General features: G+C 33.2%; 1 protein-coding gene across 20 annotated transcripts in view; it reads right to left on the bottom strand.

Annotated features, from left to right (window-relative positions):
- The window catches only part of TRDN (triadin), a 239662-nt gene that overhangs the window by 177766 nt on the left and 40846 nt on the right, over positions 1-21050 (bottom strand). For 17 of the 20 annotated variants that reach the window (XR_011808384.1, XM_072036042.1, XM_072036055.1 and 14 more), the window contains 3 exons: positions 18360-18401; positions 11324-11461; positions 9428-9454 (listed from right to left, as the gene is read on the bottom strand). The exons of 1 other annotated variant lie outside the window; for it this stretch is intronic. Coding sequence is in view for 18 of the 19 variants with exons in the window: in XM_072036042.1 (XP_071892143.1) it covers positions 9428-9454; positions 11324-11461; positions 18360-18401 (207 nt within the window). In the remaining variant the exon portion in view is untranslated. The remainder of the gene's footprint in view (positions 1-9427; positions 9455-11323; positions 11462-18359; positions 18402-21050) is intronic. 2 more of the 20 variants (XM_072036056.1, XM_072036046.1) reach the window with 1 other exon arrangement.

Here is a 21050-nt window from a genome sequence, read left to right as displayed (position 1 = left end):
ACAGTGCTTCTTAAGTACAGTTTCAAAACTGTTTATTCATCTCCTTAGAATTCACATCTACAATTTGGAGTGAAAATGAAGATCCTTTTCTCTTGCCTTGTCTTTTCGATATTTTGCAGTGTCTCTTTCATGTGCTGCATATCACTACTTTTGACAGAGGTCACAGAGGACCATTTCTCCTTCTTGGTGCAAACCCTTTGTTCTGGTCTATGTTTACCCAAAATAACATGTTGTCCTAAACTGTGAAGGTTGCTGTGAAGTGACTTTGACTGCTCCTAAACCTATTCAGCAAAGCTCGACTACTTCACTGCAATTGTCTTTATTCCCTCCTCTTGGTAGTTTGTTAGGTATCACTGAACAGCTATCAGAGACAAAGAGAGGCTGACCCTCAAATATTTTGGAATAATTTACCTATCTTGGGTAGCATACAGTAAACAAGTAGGGTTTAATGTTCTCCTAAGAATACAAAGATGTTCTTGGTCTTTCTGCTATATAAACCTTTTTATAATGCCAAAATGGTACAAAAATAAACAGATTAGATTCTAGTTCAAGAGCTATTCAGTTGTTTCCATACTACTGTACCTTCACCAGTCTATAACATAAATGCATCATAGATGACATGCTGACATCTTCCTCATCTTGCTGAGGAGTGCTTTGATTCTGGGCTGATGTTTTATTTTATCTTTTACAAGAGTATACATCAAACAAGATGCATTGGAAAGAAAGGGTTTCTCAGAATAGTGTGCATGCTGTTTTCATAACAGCAAAACACCCCAGCCCATGTAAAGATTTTATTATAACCTGCTCTCCCATAATCTCCAATGTTCTGGACTGAACTTATTCAACTCCTCCTTTTAACAATTGATTAATTCAAGACAGTTAATTTTGTACGTATTTTTCCACATTGCTATGTTTGAAATATCATTCATTTAGTTATAGCTTTAGCAATTAGCAGTGAGTAGAAGTGTATCATTACATTGCTGTGGACTTATTAAAACATTATTTTATTTTATTTTTTTTTGGGGGGGGGAGTAGGGGGGCAAAATCATTGATTAGTGTCATTGATCTTTTCTCCAGAAATAAAGAAAAGGAAATAATCATGGTCCTCAGAGACGAAGTCCATCTTGAAGCCTCAGTTTACCAAGGCACGTGGAATTTTACATGGTGCACAAACTCTTTTATTTTAGACGCTGTTTTTTATGTTGTGGGTTTTCTTTTCCCTCTCACAAAGTTTCCGTTTAGAGTGGAAAAACTATTTCTTAACAGAAAGCTTTTAAGGGGAGAGGGTACTACTAATTATCTTTGACTAATTATACTGCAAGTAGCACTGGCATGATTCAAGAAGACCACAGGCATACTGTTTTGTATGAAGAAATTTTAGTAATTAGTCTTTGGAAAGAATTAAAAGCGGAAAACAGCAGATCTTCACCCTAAACATTTTTTACATAAAAGTCTTTTTATAATAATAATGATAATAATAATGATAATAATAATAATTTTATTCCAAGTATATGGAATAAAAAATTCACTGTTCACTGTTTTTGTTGTTTTTTTTTTTTTAATTTTTATTTTTTATTGCTGGTGTTGTACTTTTGTTCCCTGACTGCAGTTCTGTACCTTGATTCTGAAATGGAAAATTAATGCCTTGATATATTTTTATTTATGGATTTCAACCAACAGAAAAAAAAAATTGGGCAAGTTTTAGATGATGTTTTTCATAATCAATTTTATCATTGTCTGCACTTAATTGAATGTAATTTTATGTAGACAAAATACAGACAAATATTGTAGACCCCTGAGTAGAGTAAAATGATATATACAAAAAATCTCTAAACTTTAGCATTAAATATGTCTTTTTTGTATAAATTTTTTTTCAATATATATTTTTTCTTGTGTGCTGGAGAAAAACAGGGAAAAAAAAAAAAAGAAAGCACAAGACTAATCACAGTTCCTATGCTTGAATTTAAAAAAAAGGCAACTCTGCAGATTCTACCTTATTGTATTAGACTGCCAATTAGACTTCCTATAAATTGAATCATTTCTAGATGTGCTAAGGGGGGCTTCTTTTGTAGTGGCCTGGCATGCAGAAGAGAGATACTATTTCTGTGGGTCACAAGCATAGGGCCCCACTTACTACATCTTCTCCTTGGGACAGCAGCAGCTGTTAGAGGATTTGAGTTCACTTGGAAATATACAGGACCTCAGATTTTGGTACTCTAAGTTTATCTGAGTTTTGGAGGAACCTTTAATCTTATTATATTTTTGTGGTCTTGCCAGACAAATTATCCCTGAACATAGGCCACAGAGGTAGAATTAGCTAGATGAGAAGAGGAAAAACTTATTATGGGAGAAACCTTTTTCCATGTTGAAAATTTAATAAATTTTATTCTGTTTTATTTTCTTTGTATTTCATACATATATATAAACACATATATATGTCCTTTATTAGCTCTTACTTGCTAGGTCAGGAATTTGCTCTGTCTCTAGGACAGCAAACTCCCAGCCAGGGGGACATCTGCCTAATACTCCTCTCTTCTTTTTGAGTAAGATGCCACACTGCTGAGGCACAAATGAAGAATTCCACTATGGTGTTCCACCATGATAATGTGGGTTATCTTAAGCTTTGCCTAAGGGTTTCCCTGATTTAAGAGGATAGTTTAAACTTCTGAAAACCTCTGTGTTGTTACACTTCTCCCAGAATTCTTACTAGCCTTGTGGTCCAAAGTTCTCTGTGTATTTTTTTTTTTTTTAAAGATAGACAGCAATTCTTGATTAAAATTGAAACTTAATCACAGTTCTTCAACTATAATGAACAATTATATTCCCTAGAGGTAAGTAGTTTTGTTTCATCTTGATAATATGATAAATATTTTCCTTACATTATAAAATGCTATTTTATTGTGGAAATGCTATTACTATATTGATCAGAGTGTGTAAAAGAAGATGATATTGTTAAATGAACATTAATAACAGAAATGGATGCCACAAAAATGCAAAATGCAAAAAAAAATAATAAAAAAAAATAAATGCATATCTAGAAAAGCAGTTTAACATCTGAGAATTGAATCAATCAATGATTTTCATCTTTTAACACAGGGTGTACCTTACACAAAGATATGCCAAATGCTTTGTAGTAAAGTGCAGCCTAGGGAGACGGTGAAAGCCTTTTACAGGGATCTTTAATAACAACTCATACACAGAAAAGTGAACATTACCATATGGCAACATAAAAGAAACTGAATTCAGAAGGCATTACCAGTACAAATAGATATATACTTTAGGGATGAATGGAACTGAATAATTATTTTCTAAGGCACACTTATAACTACCACACCAGCAACTCAATTTTCAGACTGCATAGATGGTAATCTGAATTTCTTTTCTCTAGTCCATTCCAACTTTTTGGTTGGAAAATGTTTATTTCTTTGTATAAATATTTTTGAACATGAATATTATCTCCATAAAATAAAATAAAATGGTTATTCTTTCCAGGCTTGTTACTGTATAACAAAAAGACTTCTAAATAGTAGGAGCTGATATTCTAATTTCTGTATTCTTTCCAGGAAGAAAAGATAGTTGCCATGTTGTCTAGCAATGCAATTTTTTCCAATTAATCTCCAGATAACAGCAAATTATAATCTATATTTTTTTATAAGAACTTCTGATTCTTTAAAAAAAATTAGTAAAACCTATTAGTAGAGTGTTTAAAATGCAAGAGTTTTAAATATCTGGCTTTTTTTTTTTTTTTTTAAAAAAAAAAAAAAAGGTACTGTAGGTATTCTGGTCTTCTCCAGCTGCTCCATAAGAGTGTACTTCTCCACTAGGTCCTGTGTAGCTTCTGTCTGTCCCTGCTATAACTGAGATACAGTATGTTACCTAAAATGGCACTAGCCAGCTATATTTATTGATATATATATATAGATTTATTATGTTATTTGTAAAAATATATGTATTCATATATTATTTACTTACAGCTATATATAGAATTATATATACATTTATAGTATGGGAAAAGATTGTTTCTTTGTGATACCAAGTTAAAAGTAAAAAAACAAATTCTAATGCAAACAGAATTGTTTTAAAGATAACAGATTAAGGTGACTATTTATTATTTAACTAACCATATGAGAATTTGGAAAAGGAAAATGTCTTCTTCAAAGTTTTATTATGAAACCCTATTGGTTCCAACAACTTATTACCATCATAGTTTTGTTCCCAGGGTACATATTGTCTATGGCCTTGAATTCACTATAAATAGATAGATGGATTACAACCACCCCGCTGAATTCAGTGACAGCATGGTTCAGGCAGTCCCTGATTTGGGCAAATGTATGGAGTATGGAAAATAGTTCTGGGAGGTTATTGCTATATTTTTAACAGTTCTTGTTCCCTTAGGCATTTGCATAGGTTACTCTTGGACAGCAATAGGGACTTCTGGCCCATTCACTGGATGAACTGGACTTTTAGCGTGATCATACCATTCTTATTTACTTAATAGATAAAAACAATCCAACATAGTTAAATGCTAGGGCTAAGATCTTTGTCAGTAAGTTTTTCCCTCCTCTTTTTGAATATGCTGTTACAGTTCTCTCTAGGCTTATAGGGGGCATAATATCAAACAAAAACAAATAAAAGCTAAATAAATAAATAAATAAAATCACCAAATCCCCTACTAGTCTTCTCTAAGCAGCTTGTTTCTACCTGGGAAAGGTAGAAACAAAGGTATCCCAGGCCAAGCTGGCATAGATATTTGTTTGATCACTCTCAAAGGAAGATGTAGGAAATAATCTGATTGAGAAACTTTCCTTCCAGGAGCATTTTGTTTGCAGTTGTTAGCTCAAATTCATACCCACATCCGAAAAACAAAGTCATGCTAAATAAATTCTGGCTTGGGTGGTGGGTTTAATGGGAGTGAGTGTCCAGAGTCAAGTACAGAGTAACTGCACCTTGACCAGAACTGCTGAGAATAAATCAGCAGAAACAACTGCAGCCTTAGAAGTTGCTGTGACTTTTCAGAAGAGTATGATATGTGTATCCTGAACATATTAATTACCAGTCTAATCCTCAGGGTTTATATTCTCATCTGAACTGAAGACAGGGTGGAAAGAAGAATAAGGTATTTTACAAAAATATTTATTGGTAATAATAAAGTTTCTTGCAAAATGCAACAGAAATTTCTGTTATATGTGGTTTCTTGTTTTACTCTAGGATTTAACTGTATTTTTAAGGATTTTCTTTTTTTTTAATACCAGAAAGGAAAATAGAATCATTTCACACAATTATTTTATACATCTTTCTAACTAATAGAGACACTCTAGCTCACAAAAGGTCTCTCAGAGAGAGGTCTGTCTCTACTTCAGAGAAATCAAGTTTGTTTTGATTGCTGATATAAAATAATCTTATGCTAATGAAAACCTGTTAATGTAGAGATGGTAACAATACCACGGTGGTGCTCCATTTCTTGCTCAGTGCTTTCTAACTTCCTTATATTTGTTGAAATGAGAATTGCTTAGAAAGGGACATACTTTTGAAAGTGGGGAGGTAGGGCAGGGATTTCATATAAGCCCAAGTATTAAATCAAAGAAGAATATCCAAGAGGAACTATTTAATAAGCTTCAGATTTTAAAGTTAAAAACAAACAACTCTGATGTTAGAATATTTTGAATAGTTTTGAACAACTTCTTCTAAAGTCCAAGCACAAGATTCATGCTTCCTAGCCAGAAATTATTGCCTGTTTTACAGTGGAAGATGTTACTTTAATATACAAAACTGACTATATGTGCACAGTTTGTCAGTTCTACCCTGGCAAACTAAATTAGGAACCCATATTTAGATTTAAATATTCAATTACCAATATGTAAACAGGAATGAAGTTCCAAGACAGTTTAATAATCACGTTTTAGCCAGGGATGACAGTGCTAAAGTGTCTGCACTTGCCTTTATTTTAGAGGTAATTATTTTCAGTGTTGTGCACCGTGTTTCTCAGCTCTTTACCAACTTCAGAGCTGATGCTAGGTACAACAGATGTGCACAAAAAGATAATAAATATTTCTCTCTGTTTCTGTAACAATAAATTCTAAAAGGACCAAAATATGAGAAAACATACAGACATCTAATAATTGGATTTGTCTCTAAAGGTTAAACTAACCCTTAGAAAATGAACAGCAATATCCTTCAAAACCATTGTTCTAGAAGGAAATGAAGCCAAAAATGTATTAAGCCTGCAAGAAATTGTTATTAGGCTTCTGAGCATCTTTTGTGAAAAAGCACTGCATTTTTAGCATGTTGAGAGTATACACTGTTAAAGACTGCAAAGTCCTTTACAGAAAAATTCACTACCTCTGGTGAAGGCTACATTATTTTCATTAGACATTATCAAATGTTCACACATTTCCAGTTATTAAAGATAAATATTAGTGATAAGACTTACACTGGCAAAAGTAATTGCAATAAAAAAGGCACTTGAGAAGCATTTTCATTCTTTCTAAAGAATTCTGAAACTGATATTAGTTCTGTTCTGTGTGCTAGACCATAATCATTGCTAGTATTCTTATTATCTTTGCTTTCAATTTACATCTCTAGGAAGGTGATCTTTGCTTTCTTTGGGCTCATAATTATTATTGCAGTTTTATTTATTTATTTATTTTTCTTTCATCACTGCAGTGATGAACCACCACCACCACTCTTGAAGTTTATTCAATATGTGATTTTATTGTAGTACCAGTAATCTTATTTTTTCAGTTACTATATTTACATTATAAAGTATTTTTATGCTAACATTTTAGCATTCATTACAACTGCCAGTCAAAAAATAAAAAAATAAAAAAATAAAAAAATGAAGGCTTGTCCATACAGCCAAAGTAGGTATGGAGATTAAAAACAAACAAACAAACAAACAACCCTTATCTATTTATTCATGAAAGCTCTTATCAAAATAACAAATACTTAAAAGTCAGGCACAGCAACATTAGATCTCATATGCACATTTCCAGAGTGAAATTTGAGAGAAACTTCTAAGTATGTGGAAAAAATCAAACTCTGTTCCTCTTCCAGTGTGTACTATATGGTCTAACTGTTGGTCTTTGTTTAGGATGTTCAAATACCCCAAGTATAAGAAAAGACATCTAAAGAAGTATAATTCACAAAGCTAAGGATGCAGCACTGAGTATATGGGGCTATGATGTAGAAATGGTTCTTTAAATGAAAGTGGAGAACACTCTAAAGCCAAAATGTTTGGTGTTGATTTTGTGGATCTAGCTGCTAACATTTTGATATCCAAAAATTGCAGGTCCTTCTTAGGGTCTGGTCCTAATAGCAGTCATACAAAACAAACAAACAAAACAAACAAACAAAACAAAACAAACAAAAACAAACAAACAAACAAAAGCTAACACAGCTTCAGGCCATACATCTTGTATTTTTGTAGCCCAGAAAAAGAGGTGACAAGATCAAGTATAATCAAGCATGCTCGAGTATAATCAAGGCCAGATCCTATTTGTCAAAATGAAATGGAGACCTTCAGTCATCTGGAGATGGTAACAAGTTATTTGTGGATGTTGCTATGTGAAAGTTAATGGATATATCCAGAGAGCCTTAGATCACTTCCTTCCTCAGTTCTGGTCAAGAAACACCATATTACTGGGAGGCAAGGATGAAACTCCTTATCCTCTAAGACATGGAGACAAACATCTTCAGCAAACATACAGGAAGTAGAAAAGCCCATACAAAATATCTTTAAAAGTGCAGGCTCATGAAGCATGTTTGAATTTGGGCCCACATATCTGTGTGACTGAGTTATCCCGTAAGGTACCAGCTCCTGAGGAATCACCAGCCTCTCCTTCATTTTCTTTACACCAAACACAGGCAATGTGCTCAGGCATTTATCTCTGAGGGAGGGCTGAGAACTCTGAATCCTGAAGAAAACATTTTAAGCTGACAGTTAGGTATTCAGCTCCTTGGAAGGGATGAATACCAGGTCCTAACAATCATCTCAGCACTTCCAACTAACTAATTTATGCAGCCTCCAATTTATTTCGATGGCTTCTCTGAATTATATTTCTGCAACCTAACATACACACAAGGTGTAAGGAGCTTGCCTTTAGTAGACATGAGGATATAACAGACTTCTAAATCAGCAGGTATTGCAATGCTGAAAATGGCATTGTCTGTAATGTTTCCATGGATTAAGTCTTGCCAAGCAGTGAAATACCTCTATAACAGTTCCAGGCCAACCAGTTACACTGGCCCATGGTGAGTAGTTACCTTCCAACCATGTATTTGAGGGCTCTGACAGCAGTGCATGAGAGCTTTAGACTCTGCACCTGCTGTCAAATTAGCAATGCATTTCTCTCTGGGAGAAGAGACAGGGCAATGCTGAACCCTTTTGAAAATGTTACGGATGGAGTAAACTGAAATGTTTTCCTACATTGTATATCAGTTTTCTTCAGTCCTAAAATGAAGAATCATCCATTGAAAGATGAATGGCCCTGGTCTTCAAGATTATTCAGTCCTTGGATATCCTATTGAGACTGACAGAAGGTGTCATTAAATACAAGCTTGATCCAGTTCCAATTAACTTCAGAGAAAACTGGATTGTAATCTCAGTACCAACTTGGGTGATAGATTCTTCAGTATGTGCATTTACTTTTTGATTTACCATTTGATGGATACCAGATTCAAATCAAACAGGCATGGTAACACAACTTGTTATTATCAACCTGTGCTCAATTTGTAGAAAAAAAAAAAAAGCAAAAAAAAAAAGCCTTAGTTTTGAAAAGCTTTACATCCTATCACCAATATCCCAAGCCTTCTAATACATTTTGATTTAATAGAAGTTGAATTTAAGTTTTATGTTGCAGCATGACAATCTTCATCTGGAAAGATTTATATTATAAGTCCTACTTGTTTCATTCTTGTCTGTTGCAAAAATTCAATGTTAACTAAGTATTATTATTATTTTTTTTTTCAGAAGATTCTGAGGTAGTCCTTATTTTAGGGTTCAGTATTGACACAACATAAAATGTTTTTACAGCGCCTTGTCATTATTTCTCGATAAATATTCTTTCTACGTGATTACTTCTAAATACTATTTCTATGCAGGCATATGTGTAACTCATACTAGCATTAATAAGAGTTCCATATACAGGGCAATGTTACAAATAATATTATTTCAGTAATTCTGTGAGCTTGTTATAAACATTTTTTTTTCAGCTTTTTGCATAATAATAAAATGAATTATTGCAGAAAGCAAACATTTCAGCAAGTATTATAATTTGAGTTTCTTATTTATGAAAATTTGTAAAGCACAATATACTTGGTTAGTAGACTGACGTGAATAATGACATAACCTATAGAACAGACTATTGTTTATTCATAAAATATATTGTCAAAATATTTGTTGTCCTATATAATAAAGCAAGTGACCAACCTTTTTTCAGGGAAGATTCCACTTCACCTAAACCATGAGGAAAAAAAAAATCAGATAAAAGATATAATAAAACAAAACAAAACAATATGCTATTTCTCATGTTTTTTTTTTTTTTTTTTTTTTTTTTTTAATTTTATTATTTAATACATTTTATTCTTTATATGCTGAAAGGCAATCACCCTGTTCTGAGATTTTCAGGAATCCTTTTTTACCATAGAGGATTTCTAGGACAGATATATTCAATGTAAAGGAGGGACCAAGGAAACACCCAAATCTGTATTTTTTGTTTCTGAATAAAAACTTGTGATAACACATTTGCAATTTGCTTGGATTTATGCACATATCCTTGTTTTAAGAAAAAAGAAAAGAAAGATTCAATTTTAATTCCAAATTATAAAATGAATATGCAGGTTAGCAAGATTGTACTAGCAACACTTTCAGTGAAATTCAAGACAAAAGGGACAATTTCAGTGGAACTATGAGCCCTTGATTTGAATTTCAAGGATTTAGTCTGGGCAATAATGGTGAGTGTGCAGCTATTGGCTACAGCGCACAATAGGCAGGGAGTTCATGTGCACCTACTTTTTATGATACAATGCAATACGCTACTTGTAGCCATTTCACACTCCCGGTAGATATCAGTGAAATGCCACCTGGCTAGCAGGACTGAGGTTTTTAAATACTCCTTAGTGAGCACTCTGATCTTGAGATTTTGTATGCCAGGTGTTTTATGACCTTTTCTGCTTGCATTAACTCCACTTCCATCCACTCAAGTACTTGAATGCTTGCAGATTCTTCAAGAGTTACAAAATGATAAAAATTAACACTTTTGAAATTTTAGCAAGCTTTCAAGATTTCACTTTTTTTTTTTTTTGTTTGTTTCTCAACCATATGAGAGAGTGGCTTTCTATTGTTTTTAAATCATATCTCAGAGTAGAATGTCCAGCTCACAAATTTACATGTAGCATAAACATATGTTCACATGTATATCTATTAGAATTCAAATATAGAAAAGCTCATGCACCATGTAAAGGTAGAAAATAGATACTATCTCAAGCTTATGAACAAACAGGTAGAAGTCAGTTTTAGTGCACATTGTTTATTAATTATATTCGGTATAACCAAAGGGAATGTAAAATAAACTACTGGGGAATGAAGATGTCAGTCCTACACTCATTGCTTGTCAGAATGAACAATATGATGTGACATGAAGATACACTACTGGTCTGCTCATACCAGCGAATTACTTTTTCTTCTATAACAGAAGGATTGTTATGTCCAAACTTGAAATTCTAGCAGTTTACTCTCATTTATGAATAAGTAATTAAAGTCAGATGAAGAATTTTACTGTAATGGCAAAACTATAATTTTTAGTAAATTTCATTGTTTGTAATTTGCCATCCAAACTCCCCTTAGTCCAGCCAAAATAGTAAATTTTGTCATATATTTCTTGTGTCAATATATTGTCCTGTCATCAGTACATTAAATAAAAAATAAAACTAAATATCTAGGTCTACCTTGTATATTTCCTGATATTCTTTAGATTCTTACTGATGAAAAGAAAATAGCAATTGCCTTTCTCTGAAGCAATATCCTGATGCATCTTTTTTTTTTTTTTTTTTTTTCTTGTATAAATTTGCTCTTTTCTTTAAGATGTACTAATGGTAATATTTAATTCTGACAGCTTTTGTGTAATGGTACATTAAACATGAGATGAAAGCTAACAAGGAGACCAATTTACTGATTGTAATAGCCAGTAGCTGCTTTATTAGCAACAACATTTACTTTTGTTTTTGTTTGACCTTCTTGACTGTGAGGTTAAAAATTGAGTAAGCCAACATAAAGCACATAAAACAACAGTTAGAGCAGTTACAGAAATCTCTACATTAAGAATACCTTCATCAGTGTCATCATCATCACTCCATATGATGTCAGACAATAAAGAAATAAAGCCATAAAGCCAATCAGTGGATTCTTCCAGTGTCTCATGAATGATTCTCAGTGGTTCTGTGCTGAGCTTGTTAACAGATCTTCCTGAGTGCAGAGTTTAAAAAGAAGAAAAAGTTTGAAAAACATACTAATTTGGTGATTAAATCTTCATTTTACACAGGACTAATTATATCACCTCCTCTAATACAAACAAAGATTGTGAATATTAATTTTTATTATTCAAGGGTTTGAGGACAGCTCTCCTTTCTGTACAAGACTGGTATAAAATGTATTCTTACTGCCCTTAGCAGAGTGATTCATGACCCAGTGGACAATTTGGTCTGATACTGCTCTTCAAGTTCTGTCTCTTCTTTTGAGGCTTGGTTAGGATAAAAATAAATATAGATTTGATTTCACATAATATTTATTCTTTTAGGTAATCTCTTCTTTTCAGCCCAGTTTACTTTGCTGGCCTATGTCCCCTGCCTCCAATTTTTATTTAGTATTGATGAATGTGGGTGTCCCACACCTCACATCACATCACCTCAAGACCTCTGTTTTACACTAGTACTGGATGAGGAAATTGCTGAGGCCTGCTTCAACTGTGTGGACACATACAGAGAACATGTAAAGGATGGGAAGAAGAAAGCTATGTACATTTGGGCCAAAACAAACCCGAGTCCAAAATGAAAGGGGTTGTGAAACACAAATTATGGCACACAGGCAACTATACTTAAATACATACACACGTTTATGCTTCTTCTTTTAGAACTATTCTGGAGCTTCATTCACATATGCTTGTACACATCTGTATATTTAACTAGTTTTCTTACTGCTCCTGTGGGCAAGTAGGTTGGCAAACAAGAAAGCTGCGCAATTCCATGTGCTCCACCTTCCCAATGTCAACAATTACTTGCTGAGACCTGCAATGGAAGCAAGGTCCCTGCTCCCTACATATCCATACTTCAAAGAAAGAAACCACCAGTGAGTAATAAAAGGATTCTCTTAAAAGCATCTCCAGATGTGATTTCACCAAAATTTCTCTCTATCCTGTTTATATTGACATAGTATTTCAGATGAAATTTCTAGTCTCTGACAGGATATTTTGTCCGCCCTTTCCATGCACCAAACTTTTATTTATTTTTATTTTTTTAAAAAATCTGTGGCAAATACTGTATAGGAGGAGAGGTAACTGTCAATCAGTTTATGTCACTGTCCATTGTAATTGAAATATCAGACTGAATGATTGCCTTATGTATGTGAAGGTCGCCCACAAATTTAGAAAATCAAAGGTAGATCACAAATCTTATTTGTCATTGACCTATTCACTTCTAGTAGTTTCTATAGAAATATATACACTGAATTTAACAGGATCAAGATAGAAACTATCTCTCTGTTTATCACTATCTTCCTGTGCAAATATTTTAATAAGAAATTAAATGCAAAAACTTCAAAACTAGTTCTGGCTGCAGAGTTCTGACTCACAAGCCAAATCTTTGCAGAGATCAGAAGTAGTCTCGCATGAACTTGCAGGTTACAAGACAGGCAAAGTACAGACTTGAAGCAACTTCTTTGATAGCAGAAGTATGAACAGTTATTTTCTAAAGAAGTGCTGTAATAAAATGTTCAATTTTAACTTCATTTTAGATATAAATATATCACTAAATATTTCCTTTTATTTGTAATTAACTAATTTGAAACATAAAAGACCAGACTGAATTTTATATTGGATCTGTTTGTTAATAAAATAGATTGAATGAATAGGTTAATATATTTTTTTTTCCTTCTGAAAATTATATTATATATATATATATTTGTATATATGTTACTGAACAATTGGGCACAACAAATAAGTTAATCATGCACAATGATGGAATGACAACATTGTAAGGAAATATTCGTGAAGTCTTCATTTTGTGTACTGTTGTATGCTACTGTGTTTGTAACAGATTAAAAAAATCAGAAAGTTTCTGAGTAGCATACCAAAGAGTATTGACTTTGCTTCTCAGAAGACATTTATTTATTTGCATTGGCCTCACACAGGGATTTTATTTTTTCAATTGTTTTGCCACAAATGACCTTTTCCATTGTTTACCAGGAGAACTAATGCCTATATCAGGCAATAAAAGTAAATCTACAACCCAACACCTGATGTAATTTGCATTTACTCTAATCTAGAGATGCTAAGAAGTGTATGCAAAATCACAGAATTTGCATGGCCAGTGGGGCTGGCTTAGGATAAAAATGACATTTTGATTCACAAGCAGGGATAGTTTAACTTTGGACAGCTGCCCTAGTTTTTGCTCGTTATCTACCCACCCTGTCCCCATTGATTGCTTAGGGATGGCTCAGTTGCTTTTACAGCCATTGGCTTTTACAGCTGCAGGGACTACAGCTGTAAAATAAACAAAAATGTCAATGTATTTTAATATTTGGGGCCATAAATTAACAGTTCACAAACTGCTTCACAGGTAGGAGAATTGTCCCTTCAGGCAGGCATGGAAATTGCTTGGAGAAGAGCAAGATCAAGAGCAGAGGAAATTACTATAACCACCCCAAGGCAAGCCATCTTTGCTGATGAACCAGAGCCCTCAACATCATATTCCAGTCTTTAATTCATAACATCTTCATAGAAAACTGTGAAAAGGGATTAGAAATTGTAAGTGTCCAAAGGCAAAATTCTCCAGGAACACCTACACTAACAGGTCCAAGTTGCAAATCCTGTTTAAAATAGAAAGTTCAAAAAAAATTCGGCTTGGGGCTGTGTAGATGACACTTCAGTGGTATTTGAAAAATTAAATTTTGTATACAGATACCATGAGATCCATTTGCAGTGTGATTCAAGTGACACAGACCTGGAAAGATGTCAACTTGTGCATGGATTTCCATTTAACTTTTGTTAAATATTTCCTTTAAAAACAAACAAACCAACCAAAAAACAAAAACAAAAACAAAAACAAAACAAACCTATGCTAATGGTAATAATTCATCCTGAAGTGCTTAATAATACCACACCAGATAATCCTGAAGTGGAAAGAATTACTGATCAAATCCATGCTTCTAGCTCTCCCTGCAACTTTGACAATAGCACATTGTTTTTTACCTAGACAAAACACACATTAAACAAAGGAAATAAAGCATCTTCGGGGAAACAAGCAGAGAAAAAGATGCCACTTGTCTCACAAACATGCAAAGAAAGATGCATTTTTCCATTTTCAGAGGATTTTCATTTTCTTGTAACGTAACTGATAGAATACAAATTTTCATTACGAAGTTTGAGCTTGATATTTTTATGTAATATATATATATATTATTTCTTATTTGCAGATGTCTAGTAAGCATATAATGCAATGATTTTTTTTTTGATTAAACGAGTTTTGTATTCAACATATTCAAATTGGATTAACTGTCTCTGTTGGGTTTTTCATTTATTGTCAGACTTTAGAATACAAATTATTTATAAATTAAACTGAAAATGCACTTCTCTTGCTAATATACATTATATAATATATAATATATATAATTATATATTTTATATATAATATATATAATATGTAATATAGATAATATAATACATAATATATAATTTGTATGCATTAATATATAATATAATATTACATATTATATATGTAATATATAAAAAATACATAATACATATTTTGTAACTAATCTATAGCTATAGTCTGTAATTATAATCTATAATAAACATGTCATGTATTGTGTATTTTATGTCATATCTGTTGTGCCAGGAGTGCTGGCAACAGCAGGTACAGGATCCTGAATATAAACTGTAAAGAGGCCATGTGAAGACACAATAGTTCTCAGGCCTGAAGTACTTCTCAGTACCTCACAGGATGTGAAGATCTACCTTTTGCTGAACTGGTAAGCAGGGACTCTTTGGTAATGTAGTAGAAAAATACTAAATATTGATTGTGAATAGAGGAAGGAGAGGAAGGGAAGCAAATGGCTACTCAACAGGTTACGCTAGGGGATGAAACATGTAATTAATGCTAAATGCCTTTTGTTGGCAGTATGTTGTTTCATTTAATCACAGCTTAAATTTAGATCATCTATTGAAAGCCAGGTGTTGAATCATGTTGAATCCCTGGTGACTTCTAGACTCCCTCAAAAGCCAGTGCAGAAAGCCTTTTTCAGGGTGATATGAATTAATTTCCAAAGTTATCTATCTGTATCCATTGGCTAAAAAGGAAGACTGAAAAATTACCATGGACATGAGACCATATTTTTAGATAATAAAGTATATGACGTGGATTCTCTCAGTGTTACTTGTTTCACATTTAAATCCTTCTTGTCACTGTACACTGAGATCTGTAATTTTACATTCACAATTAATTCCAGATCAATACAAGTATTTATCTCAATAAATTACTTGCATTCCAAAAGAGCATGGGCACCACCAATAATGAGTTGCAATAACATTTTATTTTGTTATGCCTTTTATTACATGATGTAATATAAAGGATGTTTTTCAGTTCAGTAGATGTTCAGCCGTACTTGTGCTGGGATTTTTACTTCAATTAGAATGATAATATTTTATTTTATTTTTTTTCTTTCCCAGTGGGACCTTCAGAATTTCAAATTGCCAGAACTTTTTGATGAGTTCTTAAACTTGGAAGAATTACAGCTGATGGAGTATGAATCCCAGTCAAATTAAAGGATTTCATATATTACCTTTTATCATAGGAAAACACAAATAACATTTCCAGAATGTTGTCAACTGTCAACAAAAATTGGAACACTGTTTGGATTTTCTTTACTAAACATACACAGATATGGTTAAAATAACTTAAAAATCATTTTGGATGTGCTGTAAGTTCTAAGTATTTCTGAAAATTCCCCATGTATTTTGAAACTGGCTTTCATGCTTGTTCCATCAAAATTGCTATAACCTGTTTTAGTTCTGCAGCATTACTGGTACAGAAACACTATTTCTGAGTAAATATGAGTACACGAATTCCAGCCATCTTATTTCTCCCGTTCTGAATTCTTGACTCACAATTTCTACCCCAGTTTATCTGGATATAGATTTTGTACTTTTAAAGTTAAGTGATATCTCACCTCAGTTCTTTGAAATTAACCAACAACAGACTTCCAAAGTCCTTCTGTCAACATTAGGTATATTAGGTACATTTTTTGGGCAAGAAATGGTTTTCATAAAGTGATAACGTAATTTCAACTTGAGTAAAATTTATTTTTTTTTTTTTTCAATTTAAGGAAAACTTTATTTGTTTATTATTTATTTATTTATTAAATTGAGACTAATAATAAGCCCTGTAACTGTGGCTTTTCAAAACAGAAATTGATTAATCACATTATGATTTGTTGTAACACCTCAAGCAAATCTGGTTATGTTTCATGGTCTCTGTCATTTATTCCTATGAAGTGTGCAAAAAAAAGTGGCTAATTGATTTATCTGTGCAAATCACTTCAGTCATCATTTCAGTCTTAATAATCCTGCCAGGAATGTGGTCACCCATCAATCTTTTTTGCTTGTCTAATAGTTAAATATATAGTCAGAGTTCAATCTATTTTAAAGTGTTTTTTTTTTCTTTTTTTTTTTTTAATGAATTTCAGTGACTGACTTAATAATTGTTGGATTTTCATCAATTACGTATTTTGACTCCAATGAATTGAATGCAATTAAATTACAAATGGTGGTGATTATCTGGTGTAAGGATTGATCTATGAGATATAATTTAATTTATTGTTACTGACAAGGTACAGCTGATGAAGACAGAGAATTTCTGTCATTTTTGATAAAATGCAAAAGCCTAACTAATTCTTCATAATAAAACATATCCTATTGTACTACAACATTATAGAGAGAATATAGAGAATTTATTTAAAATTGAAAGTTTATACATTTTTAAGGTTTTTCACTGTTATTATTAGCGGTCTACTCTGTGGTCATCTGAAGAGTAGTATCTAACATATAAAACTAAATATACATAAAGTCTTTCATTATTAATATTCCAATTTATTCAGCATGAGTGTATATTTCATAGACTAGCTCTTTTGTCATGCTTGCAGCATGATAGACACTGGTGGGTATCACGGAATTTCACCAGTATAAAAACAATTCCAAAGAAAACTCAACCTCAATATTTCCCAGAAAATTTTATTTTATAAGTATTTAAAGTGTAAATATGAAGACTACATTCTGTAGTATATATATTTTTTTGTTTCTCTGGCTCTTTCTAACATCAGTCCTAGTGAATTACATTGAGGTCAGGTCCACAGAGAAAACTTCACCTGAAACTGGATAAATGCATTTTACCCCAAATATGAGCAAATAAGTTATAAGTAGAATATACTTATATGTAATATGAATGCAAAAAAATATATAGACTATAAGTAGAATTTCCAAAATTTAGGAAGAAATTCACAATATTTCATAAAGTATCAAGACATTAAAGGTACTTTTGATATGGACATACAGGCATATGTATACAGGGACATTGTTTTAGCATAAGCTTTTTATGCAATTTATGTGACGTGGTTTGATATCAGCTGAAAATCTTCTGATTTGATGGATCAAACCCTAATGAGGTGGTGGTTCTTGAAACAGCCAGACATTTCATCTAAAATAATTTAAAGCTTTATTTTTGGCTCATTCTAAGGTTTCAATTCCCTAACAGAGGATACAGATCTTAACTTCAGATTTAGAAAGCAGTGCTGTTAAATAATTGTCCAATGGTATTTAAAAAGACATTTATCAGGATGCAATTAATATCTCTGTTTAATTCCTGGGAATATAGGGAATCTACTGACTGCATGTTTCTTCTCGCTGACAGACTTGTCTCAACCAGGAAGTGAAAGTGAGGATTTTGCTATTGTAATTAACATTGCAGATCTGGGTGTTAGCAGAGAAGCAGTGCTGCCACATCCTGGCACTCTGCTCATGCCCATGCTTTGTTAGCTCTGGCAAGCAGAGCGCACATGCACACACATATTCAGAACACTGCAGGCAGAGTGTCTTTACCAGGTGGTAAACAGGGATCATCGCAATGTTGTGAATAGGTGGCTATAGCAGATGACAACAGGATGAACCCAAGAAAGGCCAATAAAAAAAGGAAGAAACACCATTAGCAATCATGAACATTCTCAGCTGTCACCCAACTAAAGGTATCAGTTATGAAGGGTCATGGAGTTATTTTATCTCTGAGGATCTGCTGTTATGAAGCAGAAACTGGAGTTCATTAGAAAGATAAACAATAATAATGCTGTATGAATCAGAGCAATATAAAAATAGTTAAATGCACAGGTATTTTCAAAAGTTACATATTCTATTGCTGAAATGAGCATATAGTACATATAATTTATTCTAGTCGAGGATATGTATTTCTTCAACAGCAAATAACCAAAAAGTTACATTACCACAATTGTCAATGAAAGAATTACTCTATTGCTTGTTTAAAATTAGAAATTTCACCGGTAAGACTCCAGGCTAGAAATTTAGTTTGTATTTCGTTTTCCATGGAACACTTGTAAGCATGCAAGCCTTATTTCTGTTCTTAGATCCTTCCCTATTCATCAAGCACGTTTCTGAAGTTACTTATTTTCAGCTTGTGTAGGCTAGACTATTTGGGATGAATGTAGTACTTGTAGAGCTGTAGAATTCCATAGGATGTCAATCTTTCCAGTAAAAAATAATTTTATAGCTTTTATTTGTTATTATTAATAATAATAACAATAATATTTTTAACTCAGCTGTAAGATTTTCTGCAAGGTCGTAAATGAGAAATATGCTGTCATGTGGGCAGCCCTTCTAGGATTCAGTTTAAAGCCCTTTAAGTGGTTTTAGAAGACAGTTAAAAATGTTTTGTGTGTTCTAGGTGTGTACATTTTCAAAAATCCCTTATAATTCAATTAAGAATGTCATTAAGAACTTTTCAATGTATAAGATGTTTACTCATGCTCTGGACTGAGACCTGTAAATACAGTAAAAATTGTCTTTTAAAAGACAACAACTTTATTTTTTCTTTTAACACTCCACTCCTATATTCTGTGGGAGATTTGTACGGGGTTTTGCAAATATAGAAGTGTTTTTATCAGTTACCAGTTACCAGTTACCAGTTTGTCAGTTACCAGTGAACATAAGCACAACAGGATGACTACAGCAGGATAAAATTGCAGAAGAAAAATGGATGTATATGTTCCTGGTAACATTTATCTTGATAATATAATATCAAAAAATAATAGTAGGATATCAGTAATTTACTGAATTTAATGTGGCTTAAACAGGATTTGCAGCTTACAGTTTTATCATGCAGGAGACTGGGAAAATAAATCTTTGTGTGCCAATTACACAGTACAAGTTGCTTACAGTAATGTTCATTATTTTCTTTAATCTTTTTTCTCCAAAATACAGATGCTAATATGAAAAGCAGGTTCTTAATTTTTTGTTCATTTGTTTTCCTCTACTAAAAAAAAAAAAAAAAAAAAAAAAAAAAAAAAGTAGCTATAAAAAGTAGCTATATCATTCTGCCTACCCAAGGCCATCCAAAAGCTTTCTGTGGGTATAAGTCAGTAACAGAAGGAGCCATAAGCTGAGACAGGGAAATGATGACTTCAGACTGTGTTAGTCAGAAGCTGATGCAGGAAAGCTCATAACAATTTGTTCAGATATTTTGATATTAAATTAAAAAAGAAGGGAAGGGAAGGGAAGGGAAGGGAAGGGAAGGGAAGGGAAGGGAAGGGAAGGGAAGGGAAGGGAAGGGAAGGGAAGGGAAGGGAAGGGAAGGGAAGGGAAGGGAAGGGAAGGGAAGGGAAGGGAAGGGAAGGGAAGGGAAGGGAAGGGAAGGGAAGGGAAGGGAAGGGAAGGGAAGGGAAGGGAAGGGAAGGGAAGGGAAGGGAAGGGAAGGGAAGGGAAGGGAAGGGAAGGGAAGGGAAGGGAAGGGAAGGGAAGGGAAGGGAAGGGAAGGGAAGGGAAGGGAAGGGAAGGGAAGGGAGAACATTAATAAGAACATATTACTAGGATCCCTGCAGCTTCCTGTGGAGCTGGGAGTTCCATGCCTCCATTCCCATCACTGGCATGCTTTGTCTCCACAAAGATCTGCCTGTGCTGTGGGTCTCTAAAAAGCCTCTCTGTGGTTGAGCACAATAAATTATCCACCACAATGAGCCTGATCTTTTTTCTTTTATGAAAGTAGCCACAAGAAGATGGCAAGCTGGCTACATTTTATATGTATTCTGTGTTTTCACTTAGATAATTTTCTGGATAGTTTGGACTTTCATAGATTTGGTGAGATTTTATTTGGTTTGATTTACTCTGGCTTTTAGGTGACTGGTAAACTCACTATCAATTTACCCTGAATATTGAACACTCTGGAGCTGAAATTAGGGTGGTGTTAATTAGCTGTAATTGGTCACAGAGATGGTAGGGAATTCTGAACACTTTATTAGCCCATTAGCAAATGTGGATTCCTGGGCAATCAATCTTTAGGACTAAAATAATCTTAAATTATTTAGTTATGTGTACCAATTAAAATATATAATCCAGTTATGTGTATAAGAAATGCATGAAATACATTCATGAATTATGAAGCCAATTAACCAAGTGCATTTTTTTTTAGTACTCCGGATGGCAGTAAAAACAAACTGTTGCAAAGCACATATCAAACCAGAATTAATCTTTTTGCTTTTCTGGAAATACTGAGAATGTATAAAAGAT

This window comes from Anas platyrhynchos, chromosome 3 (genome assembly GCF_047663525.1).
Source record: "Anas platyrhynchos isolate ZD024472 breed Pekin duck chromosome 3, IASCAAS_PekinDuck_T2T, whole genome shotgun sequence".
NCBI classification, from domain to species: domain Eukaryota; kingdom Metazoa; phylum Chordata; class Aves; order Anseriformes; family Anatidae; genus Anas; species Anas platyrhynchos.
The sequence above is the reverse complement of the archived record's forward strand: the minus strand, read 5'-3'. Positions and strand labels throughout refer to the sequence as shown.